The sequence below is a fragment of the Erpetoichthys calabaricus genome, chromosome 14, assembly GCF_900747795.2.
Source record: "Erpetoichthys calabaricus chromosome 14, fErpCal1.3, whole genome shotgun sequence".
In the NCBI taxonomy this organism is placed as follows: domain Eukaryota; kingdom Metazoa; phylum Chordata; class Cladistia; order Polypteriformes; family Polypteridae; genus Erpetoichthys; species Erpetoichthys calabaricus.
In genome coordinates this window covers 43,930,468-43,944,047 of record NC_041407.2, presented here as the reverse complement: position 1 = coordinate 43,944,047, position 13,580 = coordinate 43,930,468, and the positions used below count along the sequence as shown (strand labels likewise).

General features: G+C 39.5%; 1 protein-coding gene across 1 annotated transcript in view; it reads right to left on the bottom strand.

Annotated features, from left to right (window-relative positions):
- rbbp4 (retinoblastoma binding protein 4) overlaps positions 1–3,570 on the bottom strand; it is a 44,563-nt gene extending 40,993 nt beyond the window's left edge. Inside the window, exon 1 of the mRNA XM_028818436.2 lies at positions 3,406–3,570. Within this exon, the coding sequence (XP_028674269.1) occupies positions 3,406–3,421 (16 nt within the window). The 5' untranslated portion in view covers positions 3,422–3,570. The remainder of the gene's footprint in view (positions 1–3,405) is intronic.
- Positions 3,571–13,580: the final 10,010 nt, after the last annotated feature.

Sequence of the window (13,580 nt, the reverse complement as noted above, 5' to 3'; positions counted from 1 at the left end):
CTATAACAGGCCTTGTCGTTTGACAGTCCCCAAGCCTTGACTTTCTAAGAATACAAGAAAAAGTTTGCATATTTAATGAATAATGTATTATTAACAATGATCACTACATCAGATTTTAACAAATCAGAGGCAAATTAATGAAAAAATGTCACATAAATGAAGATTATATTATAGAACTAGAGCTCTCTGTGGAAACTATTTCTCATGAACACAATACAGCAAGCACAGTTATGACTGTGTATGGCACTGCTAGTGCACAGGTCAGAATCAACTCTTCGCGGTTATTTTGCAGTTCAATATTAAACAGGTAATTTGCATGTCTGAAACTGAGCAGTAACTGAATCACATGCAAATAAATTGCAATTCTAGCCACACAGACTACAGTAATCCCTCACTATATTGCGCTTCGCCTTTCGCGGCTTCACTCTATTGCGGATTTTATATGTAAGCATATTTAAATATATATCGCAGGTTTTTTGCTGGTTCGCGGATTTCTGCGGACAATGGGTCTTTTAATTTCTGGTACATGCTTCCTCAGTTGGTTTGCCCAGTTGATTTCATACAAGGGACACTATTGGCAGATGGCTGAGAAGCTACCCAACTTACTTTTCTCTCTCTCGCGCTGACATTCTCTGATCCTGACATAGGGGGATTGAGCAGGGGGGCTGTTCGCACACCTAGATGATACGGACGCTCGTCTAAAAATGCTGAAAGATTATCTTCATGTTACTCCCTTCTGTGCAGCTGCATGCTGCATGGTGCTTCGCATACTTAAAAGCTCAAAGGGCACGTACTGATTTTTGATTGTTTGTTTTTCTCTGTCTCTCTTCTCTCTCTCTTTCTCTGCTCCTGACGGAGGGGGTGTGAGCTGCCGCCTTCAACAGCTTTGTGCCACGGTGCTTTGCATACTTAAAAGCCAAACAGCCCTATTGATTTGTTTGCTTTTCTCTCTCTTTCTGACATTCTGTGCTCCTGACGAGCACTCCTTTGAAGAGGAAGATATGTTTGCATTCTTTTAATTGTGAGACGGAACTGTCATCTGTCTTGTCGTGGAGCACAGTTTAAACTTTTGAAAAAGAGACAAATGTTTGTTTGCAGTGTTTGAATAAAGTTCCTGTCTCTCTACAACCTCCTGTGTTTCTGTGCAAATCTGTGACCCAAGCATGACAATATAATAATAACCATATAAACATATGGTTTCTACTTCGCAGATTTTCACCTTTCGCGGGGGGTTCTGGAACGCAACCCCCGCGATGGAGGAGGGATTACTGTATATTTTTCTTCACCTCAAAAAGTGTGGTTATTTGTAAATCAGTGTTACAGTTTAGTTTTGTGGAGAGGGGTTGGGTTTTAATCCCATTGGTGGGAATGAACCAGTGTATTGACCAAAGTTTAGTTACAGCAAATTGCAGTAAAATTAAAATAAATGGGCAGAAAAATAATCCAACATTCACTACTTAAAAGAGGTGAATATTATTTACCTGGATTTGTCACTTTAAGCTAACATTTCTGAAAATAGTCTTTCAAAGGTATGCACACAAAACAATTAAACTGCTTGAAAAATCTGTAGAATAAAATCTCACTTAAATATCTATGTGCTCAAGGCAAAAAGTGCTATGCATATGCTTCTTTTCTGATATTCTTGCAAATAATTGTACTGAGGTTTCATTTGTAACATATGTAAATGTTTTTACAGCTAACAATAGCACCACTGAATGTATAACTAACACACCATTTTTCAATAAGATTTCCTGTATATAAAAAAAAAAACAGTTATTTATTAAAGTATAATTCATAAATCAACATTAAGTTCTTTAAAAGTCAAGTAGGTATGGATTTTTGGCCTTTTTATTTTAAACGCCCACCCACGATTTGCAAAATGAATATTTTACCATTCCTAAATATATTGTTTTGAAATAGATTAAGAAATAAGCACACATACTTTGCATTTTGCAACATTTCATCCATGATATCATTCACCCTCAAACACACCTAATATACTTTACATTTGTAGGGGCTGGAGCATTTCCTAAAATTACTGAGTGCAAGCCATAGCAGGAGCCATACCTGAACAGTTTGGAGTAGCTTGTTAATTTTACAGGCACAAGTCTGAGATGCTTTAAATGTGTAATACTTGGCACTGAACAAAATAATATAAAAATAGTGTCATATTATTGTAACCTATTAAGTACGGTGTTCACTCATAAGTCAGTCCACCTTAACTGGTGAGAGCTAGTTTTGATCAGGGATACAAAAAGTGAAGAAAGCTTAAGCTTAAAGGCACTTGTAATGGAAATGTTGTGAAACCATGGCTTTGAATTTAATACATTCTGCAAACCTTCATCACAGTATAAATTTAAGGTATGACAGCACTAAAATATAGAGCCATGTATCGACAATGACAACTCAAAACACAGTTTCACAATAAATGACAAATGTGCAATTTCTAACACTATATTCATAACTTAGATGTATACAATCCATTGTTCATTTGCTTTAATGAACGAAGCAAAGTTATAACTATGATGATAAGGTATACATTTTGGACACTGAATAGTCAATACTTAATTCTGGCAAATTCTGTAGTGTATTATCCACGGTAAATATTTCAGCACACTCCAGAGAAAAGTGGAGTATGCAAATATGTTTATACATACAAAGACACATACCAACTTCAGTCCAGTATTATACAATACATGTCTATCTAAACTGAAAAATGCGAAGACAGCACTTGTGTGGTCTGCTTATATGCTGAACGAGCGGAGTACAAGCACCAAACTTTAGTAATACTCGTGCTAAGTACCTAAGTTGAGTAGTGAGAAAAGCGCTACATAAATGCACAGAATTATTATTATTATTATTCTTTTTACCTAAGCAGATGTTTCGCTTCCACAATATGCAATATAACCCGTACTTAGGGGCCAAATGTGATGAGAATTCTAGTCGGAAGAATGAAATGAAACTACACCTTTAAGAGTCACAGTCAAACTCACAAGGGTTATTTATCCTCGTGGAATTATTTTCGAAAACACTAGAAATGAAACAATGCATCAAGTTTTAAACACGTCTAGAAATGTCATGGATAAGAATAATATCAAATGAATTTCTTATATGAAAACTAAAACCATTTTTTGCCTATTCGGGTACATTTAAAATAGTTCTGTTTTTAACGAGTGAGGTAACAGTCAAATTACTGAACTAAAGTACTGACGTGGGGTTTGACACTGGTAAAAACTGGCGCCTATGCCATCACGAGCCCAGTATGTGTTTGAAATTTAGTCCCGTTCACCCGGCAGGAAGAGCCAGGCCAAAGGCCTCTTTCGTATAAGTTGGATGCTGAATTTTATGATAACTGTCTATCATTTACAGGTAAGTTCCATCTACAAGGCTCTGAAATACTCTTACCTTCTTTATCGGCCATCTCAGCTTTCGAGACCAGTAACGCAATCCTGAATATAAAAAGGACAGAGACAACTCAGTTTCTCTTTGTCCGCAATTGCGCGGGGGTCGCTTGGCGCCAAGAATGCGTATCAGGCGTAACGTCGCCTAACCAATGAACACGCGACGTTTACGACGACGTTAAAAACCGGAAAAAGCAACCCCGGAAAAAAAGTGGTCACGTGTCAATAATTGCACCAATCCAGTTAACTTGTTTTTTTAATACGTATTCAATGATAATAAATACTTTCTCGTCCGTCTCTTTTTTATTTGACAAATCATATGGTAAATTTGGCTGGCAGTCATTTATATACAGTCCTTCAGCCAATCACTTATCTTCGATGTCTCATTTTTTTTCATTTTTGTCAAATAACCCGGCCAGATTGTTGTGAACAGGACGTTTTTTAAGCGAACAGATATATATGGTTATTCAGCCTATACCTGTATTTTGTAGTTTTTTGGGTGTCATTACAATTTTCTTATAAGTCTTTTGTGGCCGACGTGGTAAGCATTTTAAAACAAGGTACAATTATTAAAATTAATTATGTGTTTTTAATTTATTTTAGTGTTTTAATTTCTTCTAGCTTTTACAGCTAAATTTCTTTACGGAAGCACGTATAGTGGCTTTGATACAGTGCACTGTTAGTAATACTCAAATTATATATTATTTTCAGTAAGGGACAAAGAGCTGAACAAAGAAATGCACAATTCCATTACAAAAGTACATTTAAAAATTTAAGTACATGTACCGACGGCATTTAAGTATAACAACTACGACTTTGTATGGCTTGCATGGGCTATTGGGATAATGTGTTGTTAAGAGTTCTTTTAGTAAGTAGGAAACCTCAAAATGAAGAAAGATTGTAAAAGTAGCAAATTTGGGTCCCTGTTTAGTTGCAATTTGCACAATCTGTTCGTGGTTTCTTCGCGCATTCCAAATACACGCAAGATAGGTTCATTTGTAACGCTAAATTGGTCATTTATGGGCATCATAGATCGTGCGTGTGTGTGGACTACAAGACCTGATCAAGTTATAAACCTTTTAAATAATGTTGTTATGCTGTTTAATTATAGTTAAAAACAGCTTTAATTATGTTTGCATGCTTCTTCAGTAATTTTGTTCTGGACATTTTTTTAAAGGAATATTTATTCACTAGCTGTGTTACCCATCTAAGATGGGTTGAATTCAGTAATCAATGTAGACCTCAGGGTTAACATTTGCAGTGCACCATACAATGTATATGTCTCTGTTATATGCCATTTAGTATGAGATTCGTAAAAGTAGTGTTATTGTTTGTGATGGGCTAGCTATTAGAATGATAGACAGCAACCAAATGGACACCCAGAGAGACACACAGACACTTATCCTTTTATGAAGATGGATTTGTTGATTCATTTGATATCCTAACCACCTATTGCAACAGATTTAAGGGTTGCAAAGTGGCAGTCTTTCACAGGGCACCCTGACATACCCCACATCATTAATTTTTTGACAATTTAGAGGTGTTAGACAAGTTAATCTGCCTATCTTTGGGACATAGTAGAGAGGGTTCTCTCAGGAGAAACCATGATTTTCAGTTCAGTTCAATTGTTGTTTTTTTTTTTGTATATTTTGTAGACTGAAGACATTGTTTTTTTTGCCAAAGACTATTAAAATAAGCATACATGAGATGTTTAACAAGAACAGGCCATTCACCAAACACAGCTCATCATTTCCTGTGCACCTACCATTAGCAAAATATCACTGGATCAGGATTTGAAGGTCATCCATCCTCTTCCGCTTATCCGAGATCGGGTCGTGGGGGCAGCAGCTTGAACAGAGATGGCCAGACTTCCCTCTCCCCGGCCACTTCTTCTAGCTCTTCCGGGGGAATCCAGAGGCCTTCCCAGGCCAGCTGGGAGACATAGTCCATCCAGTGTGTCCTGGGTCTTCCCCGGGGCCTCCTCCCGGTTGGACGTGCCCAGAACACCTCACCAGGGAGGCATCCTGATTAGATGCCCGAGCCACCTCATCTGACTCCTCTACTCTGAGCCCCTCCCGGATGACTGAGCTTCTCACCCTATCTTTAAAGAAAAAGCCCAGACACTCTGCAGAGGAAACTCATTTCAGCCGCTTGTATTCGCAATCTCATTCTTTCGGTCACTACCCATAGCTCATGACCATAAGTGAGGGTAGGAACATAGATCGACTGGTAAATTGAGAGGTTTGCCTTAGGGCTCAGCTCCTTTTTCACCACGACAGACCGATGCAGAGCCTGCATTAATGCGGACGCCACACCGATCCACCTGTCGATCTGACGCTCCATTCTTCCCTCACTCGTGAACAAGACCCCGAGATACTTGAACTCCTCCACTTGGGACAGGATCTCGCCCCCAACCCTGAGAGGGCAATCCACCCTTTTCCGGCTGAGGACCATGGTCTCGGATTTGGAGGTGCTGATTCCCATCCCAGCCGCTTCACACTCAGCTGCGAACCGATCCAGAGAGAGCTGAAGATCACGGCCTGATGAAGCAAACAGGACAACATCATCTGCAAAAAGCAGTGACCCAACCCTGAGTCCACCAAACCGGACCCCCTCAACACCCTGGCTGCGCCTAGATATTCTGTCCATAAAAGTTATGAACAGAATCGGTGACAAAGGACAGCCCTGGCAGAGTCCAGCTCTCACTGGAAACGGGTTTGACTTATTGCCAGCAATGCAGACCAAGCTCTGACACCGGTTGTACAGGTTCCGAACAGCCCTTATCAGGGGGACTGGTACCCCATACTCCCAGAGCACCCCCCCCCCACAGGATTCCCCAAGGGACACGGTCAAACTCCTTTTCCAAGTCCACAAAACACATGTAGACTGGTTGGGCAAACTCCCATGCACCCTCCAGGACCCTGCTAAGGGTGTAGAGCTGGTCCACTGTTACGCGACCAGGATGAAAACCACACTGTTCCTCCTGAATCCGAGGTTCGACTATCTGACGGACCCTCTTCTCCAGGACCCCCGAATAGACTTTTCCAGGGAGGCTGAGGAGTGTGATCCCTCTGTAGTTGGAACACACCCTCCAGTCTCCCTTCTTAAAGAGGGGGAACACCACCCCGGTCTGCCAATCCAGAGGCACTGTCCCTGATGTCCATGTGATGTTGTAGAGGCATGTCAACTAAGACAGTCCTACAATATCCAGAGTCTTGAGGAACTCCAGGTGTATCTCATCCACCCCTGGGGCCCTGCCACCAAGGAGTTTTTTGACCACCTCGGTGACCTCAGTCCTAGAGATGGGGGAGCCCACCTCTGAGTCCCCAGGTTCTGCTTCCTCATTGGAAGGCATGTTAATTAATTAATTAATTAATGTGAAGGTCACCAATGTGTTAATTTAACCTATACAACCTGGTAACTTAATCCACATGTCCAGTGTTTTCCATTTGAAGACATCCTTAGTGGCATTTGAGTGAAATTTATATATGAAAATCAAGTATTGGATCCTCTTGTTCTTGTTCAAGGCTAGGGGGCTGTCAAAAACAGAGCCTGTTAAAGCCTATTGTGGTACTTCTTGTGTGATTTTGGGCTATACAAAAAAGAAATTGTTATTGTTGTTGTTGAATCAATGATTTTATAGTAGCAAGCCAATCTTTAGCCAATTGAACCAATCAAACCTATTTGACACGCAGTAGGGTTGCAACATTAAATTAAGACACGCTGTACAGAAGAGGTAGGGGATGGGGGAGCAGCCAAGAAGCAAACATAACCAAAAGCAAAAGTCCAGTTCTCCACCATTTGCAAAAAGGATGAATTTATATTAAGATCACTTTTTGGTTATGGCTAAAAATAAATCTTTGACTGTTTTTTCTCCTGCATCTCATCTGTACAGGACATGGCAGGAATCAACTATGTGATCAATCAAAAAAACTAAATTTAAACAGAGTTAAAGCCAGAAAAATTTCTTTGTAAATCTGTTTTGGTTTTAACACTTTTTAAGTGAAAATGTAATCTTTTAAATATAGACATTGCTTTCTTTTTTATGAAATGTATGAAATAACATATAATCCTGCTACCTAATTTGTAATAATATTAAATTCAACAGACCCCACAAAAATCATTGAAATCAGACCCTACAATTGCAAAGGCTGGACCTGATAGTAACAGCAGGTATCAACCCTATTCTCCTCCTTAATAATGTAGCGTATTTCTACCATGTCAGCTTTTACATTCTCACTTTTTTAATCAAGTAGTTAAAGTTACAGTTTAAAACTGCCTGGACACAAACATTTTTAAAGAAGTATTAATTATACCTATAGCATGTTCTTGGACTATTTCTTTCCATGGTTATTGTATCTTTTTATTATTTATAAACAATTTAATTGAGGTTCAAAATTGTCAAACTTAGATTCAGCTTTCTACAAACACGTGTTTTCTTTTAAATCAATGTATGAAATGTAAAATGACCTAGTGCATGGGGGATGGAAACACTACCAAGTTCCAGCTTCCATTTGTCCATCCATTATTTTATATCAGATAGGCAAAAATTATCTTTTCGTACAGTTGGCCAGTGCCTCCATTGTTCCTCTTGGGCCTCTCATCCAGGTAATAACCCATGCTCCTCCCTGGCTGGGATGCCCATTCTTATTCCACAAATGAAACCTGTATACTAGCATATTAGATCTAAAGGAGGAGTGTGCACTGTCTTCTTTCTTTTTCATGTTCAAAGATTAAGTGATTTACCCAAAGGGGTTTTAGAGAATGTAAATTTGGTATGAATTTTAAAGTTTGTTAGAGGTTTACATATTTAGTAATAAATTAATTCAGTATTCATTTCAGATTCATTCTTTAATTTTTCAGTGTTGAATACCATTTCTCTGATCTTCTTCTAGATACTTATAACCCTTATTCTGATCAAGATATAATCTTGGTATCGTCATTTAGCCTTGCACTCAGTACTCAGACAAGCTTGCCTCACTTTATTGTTACTTTGAAACACTTGTCTAGGCCAAATTCCATAAAGATGTTATTAATAAACATCTTGAATATTCCAAGCTTTTGTTCCAATCAAGTATAGCAGATGGCTCACCCTGTGCTCCTCCAGTAAGACATACTCTAGATTGTTGCTACTGAGCATGTTGGTGAAGTGGAATCAGTGACACATAGAACAACATTGGTCAGAGTCATCTTGGAATATTTCCCATTTGATGACATCTCCACCAGATTTGATACAATCTCCGGTAAAATATAGTTGCATCTCAGTTTTTGTTTCTTTTATTGCAGCCTCTAGGGATCACAGGATGTTCCGGGCTAGTTTTGTAGATCTTGAGGGCTGCAATGATCTATGTGGGTCTCTATGAAAAACTTTTTTGTAGTCAAATCAGGACATGCTGAGGTTATGTTTTCCTCTTTTATTGTCATTTACCACCTCTCTGTTCATGAGGAGTTGATCTTTACATACTTGTGTTAATCTCCTTCAACCTTTTTTGTTCTGGCAGCAAGATATTATTTGCCAGAAGATGTTGGTAAAGACTTGTAGAAATCAGTGCAGTGTAGAATTTGCACATCACTGTAATTAGTAGGCAAGTAACTAAATAATAATAACAAAAAGAATAGCTTTTTAGGACATTTGAGTCCTTGACTTTAGAGTGCAGAAAGATCACTCCAGTTTTGTAGCAGTCTGGTAGAATACTGGATCACTTGTTGCTTTGCTAAATGCTCTTGCAAGTTGGCTGTGTAGAGCATCAAAGCTTTCAATCCAGAACTTTTGAACTTTATCTAGACCAGGTGCTTCCATTTGTGGATTCATCTGATGACTTCCTAGACCCCCACAAGTGAGACGTCTGCCAACAGCTTAGCAACCATGTTTTAGTAGGCTTTGACTTTCTGCTGGTTCCAAAATGCTACATTATTGTTAGACCTTCAATCCTCAAAAATATTTCTCCATTATTTTTATTATTGTTGTTGTTGTTAATGATGTTTTTGTTGTCACTACACAAGATGATTTTTAAATTCCTGAACCATTCTTATGGATGAATCTCATTCATTGCATGCTAACAATGCATCTCTGTTATTTGGTATGTTTTACCTTTCATTCATTCATTCATTCATTCAGTTTTCTCCACTTATCTGAGACTAGACTGTGGGGGCAACAGTCTTAGCAGTGAAGCCTATACGTTCCTTTCCATAGCAACACTTGCGTAAAAAGCCCAAGGCATTCCCAGGCCATCTGGGACGTATCGTCTTGCCAGCGGGCCCTGGATCCTCCACAGGGTCTCCTCCCAGCTGCCAGTAATACATCCATAAGGAGGCATCTGTATGAAATGTTTGAAGCACCTCAGTTGATCCCTCTTGATAAGGTGAGTCATTTTTGTGGTATGTAGCTGTAATCCTAGCCTGTCCCGGATGTACTGTATGTCCTTCTCACCCTATCTCTAATGGAGAGCCTAGCCACCCTGTTGAAAAGCTAATTTTGTCTGCTTACCCATAATATAGTCCTTTCAGTTATTACCTAAGGCTCATGACCATTGGTGAGGATAGGAACATAGATCGACTAGTGTATCTCATAACTGCACTTGCCGCAGTTACAGGTGTATCATGTCTATGATGATAACAAACAGGGTAGGAGACAAAACAAAGCCCTGATGGAGTTCCACACCCACTGGGAATGGTACAGATGTTTTTCTGGATATATGGACACAGCTTTCACTGTGATTAGTTAAGGACTGAGTAGCCCTTATTAGGGGCCCCAGAACCCCATACTCACCAAACACCCTTCACAGAATCCCAAAAGAACACCATCATACACTTTCTCTAAGTCCAGAAAACACATGTAAACTCAGTGCCACATCCAGGATCCTCATGAGGGTGAAGAGCTGGGCTACTGTTATATGGTCTGGATGAAATCCACATTGTTCCTCCTACATAGATAGAATTTTATTTGGCCTTAGGGAGAAATTTGGCTTTTTGAGGTTGCACGACTGGGTGGAGTCTCCTTTCTAGCACCCTGGCATAAGCTTTCCCAGGGAGGCTAAGGAGTGTGATCACCCAATAGTTCGAGCATATCCACTGGTCTTCCTTTATAAAATTGTGGACCACCACCCCCCCTTCTACATTGCAGGGGCATTGCTGCTGACGATCACACAACATTGAAAAGGAGTGTCAGCTGTGACAGCCCAACAATATCCAGAGCCTTCAACATTTCTGGCCAGATATCATCCACCTCCAAGGCCTTGCCACAAAGTGTTCCTTCTATTACCAAACTACATTCTCAATCAGGATCAGCATTTCTCCACCCTTACTGAGAACAGCCTAAGTGGAGCCCTGCCATCCCCTTCAGCTTCACCTGATGGTTTGTCAAAACCTCTTTGAGTCTGATCGATAGTCATTTTCCATGGTCTGTCTGGACTCCTACTACACCTAGGTTTTTACTTCCCTAACAACTAAAGCTGTAGCCTTTTTGGCCTGTTGGTACCCCTCTGCTGCTTTAAGAGTCTCCTAAGCAAACCATAGACAGAAGGCCTTCTTCTTCAGCTTGAGGGAATCCCTCGCCATAAATATCCACCATTGGGTCCTTCAGGACCAGCTATTAGCAGCCATGTCCACAATGAAGACTTTGAGCAAGATACATTCGGATTCTTATGTCACCAGCCTACCCATTAATGCAGGAAAAGCTCTTTCAGAGGTACAGGTTGAAATTCTTCTGTACAGGTCCTTCTTGAAAGTTCCCAGCCCAACCTCACTATTCGCATGGACTTTCCAGGTCTATCCAGGAGCCTCCCTCACCATCTGACCCAACTCACCATTAGGTGGTGATCAGTTGACAGCTCTGGTTCTCTCCTCCCACAAGTGTCTAGAACATATGGACGCAAATCTGATGATATGATTATAAAATTGATCACAGATCTTTGGCTTAAGGTTTTCTGATACTAGTTATGAGCCATCTTATGTTCAAACATGTTATGGATAAACCACGCCTAGCACAGAAGTTCAATGACAAAATACTGTTTGGGTTTAGATCAGACAGGCCATTCCTTCCACTTACACCTCTTCATGTGTCCCTATTGTTACCCACATATGCATTGAAATCACTCAGCATAATTATGGAGTCCCCAGATGGAACCCTTCCAAGGATCTACTCCAGGTACTCAGTTCTGGTACTCTGAGCCAAGATTTGGTGCATAAACACATATTGCAATCAGAGCCCTTCCCTTCTTGATCTTCAGCCACACAAAGGCATCCCTCTTGTTTTCCGGAACAAAAATCAGGGTCAGTATAAAGCCTAATCTCACCCAAAGCCTATCCCTATGGACAACTTCCAAGTTAAGGCAAGTCCAGCCTCCTTTGAGTAGTTTAGTTGCAGAACCAAGCAAGTGAGTGGTTTTGAGCCTAACTATATACTGTGTTGTTGGTAGTGCCCCACCTCCCCCACCAACTTAATCTCTTACCCCCAAAAGAGGTGACATTCAGCATCCTAAGAGTCAGTTTATGTGTCTGGATTCCAGTCTGCCAAGACTTCTGCCTTCAACCGCCACCCAGTTCACATCACAACTAGCCCCTATTTCTTCTGCATGTGGTGGGCAGTCCCACAGCTCAATTTAACAGTTTGTATGAATTGAAGGTATTAGGAGATATAAAAAACACTTTGCAAAGCATAGTACTTAGTATTTCAGAGAAACAGATGAAAATATTAACCACTCTGAAGTTTAATGCAGAGCAACACTTAATCAGACAAATACCAAAAACAAAATATACAATAGTATAAATAACTAACAAGATAGAATAACAACACTATTGAGGCATAGAATTAAATTACATTTTTCATTAACATCAGGGCATAACGTCTAATGTGGAGACTAGCTGGAGCAAAAATATGAAACTATTATGATATCTCCAGAGCCAATATAAAGCATTGCACAAGTAATACATACAGTAGTATATCAGATCTGAAATTAAACATACAAGAAATCGTGCAGACCTTCTCAAAATTCAAAATTGTCTACACAGTTTTGCTATTTTTGTGGCATATACAGTACTGTAGCTCATTATAGGTAATCCACGTGATTTTTTTATCTACTTTTTAAGTCAAGTCAATTTTAGTCATGTTGGTTATGCTATGTTAGAGTATGTATTCTTATGATTGACTGCTCAACAACCTTACGATTTGTGGGCAGAACCTGTCCTTGAATCTTCTACTGCATGTACCAATGGCCCTGTACCATTTTCCAAAAGAAAGGAGTCACATGCCTGCCGTTCTAAGGTAGCAAATGTTCTATATGTCCTGAAGAGAAATCAGTTGGGTACTGGTAATTTTGTGTGCTATCCTCACCATCCTCTGCAGTGCCTTACATTCTTGAGTCAGGTGTCGTACCAGGATATGATGCCACCAGTAAGAATGGAGTGTACTGTGCATAGGAAAAAGTTCACAAGTATAGATGGAGAAATCTAAGCTTTCCTCAGATGTCTGAAAAAGTAGAAGGACTGGTGAGCCTTTTAGACAAAAGCTAAAATGTGTTAATTAATGATAGTCACTCCAAGAAATGTAAAGCGTCTCATCCTTGTAACAGCATCCCCTCTGATGTAGATAATGGTGAAGACTGTCTTCTACTTCCTGAAGTCTATGACCAGCTCCTTAGTTTGGTTGATATTAAGGGTGAGATTGTTGTCCTGGCATCACTGAGTTGGCAGGTAAACTTCATATCTTTAAGCTGTCTCATCTTTACTTTTAATCAGGTCTATGATGGTGACTTATTGCCTATTTTATTATGTCCAATTTGGTACAGTGTATGAATAAGCCCAGGTTATGTCTTTGAACTTCATCTTTTTCCCCTTCCTAACAATGAAAGGTTTTTCCATATAAATGTACCCAGCTAAAACTGTCAGATGTTCAGTTAACAGGTTTATTGGTAGTCTATTATGCTCCAGGCTATGACAGTTATATTTCATGGTGAAATGCCCCTACCAAAAAAATACAATAGAAATTAGTTGTTATCTTTACAGAAGTGGGTATTCTGGGCAAAAGTTATGAAGAATGGAAATTTGATTTATGTTGTATTTATTGAAGAAATTAATATGATTATTAAACTTTAGATGTTTACATTTATTTTTCACAACCGATACCCTGGTTAAAAAACACAAAAACAAACCAAAAAAGATCCTGTGAAAAGTAAACACAGA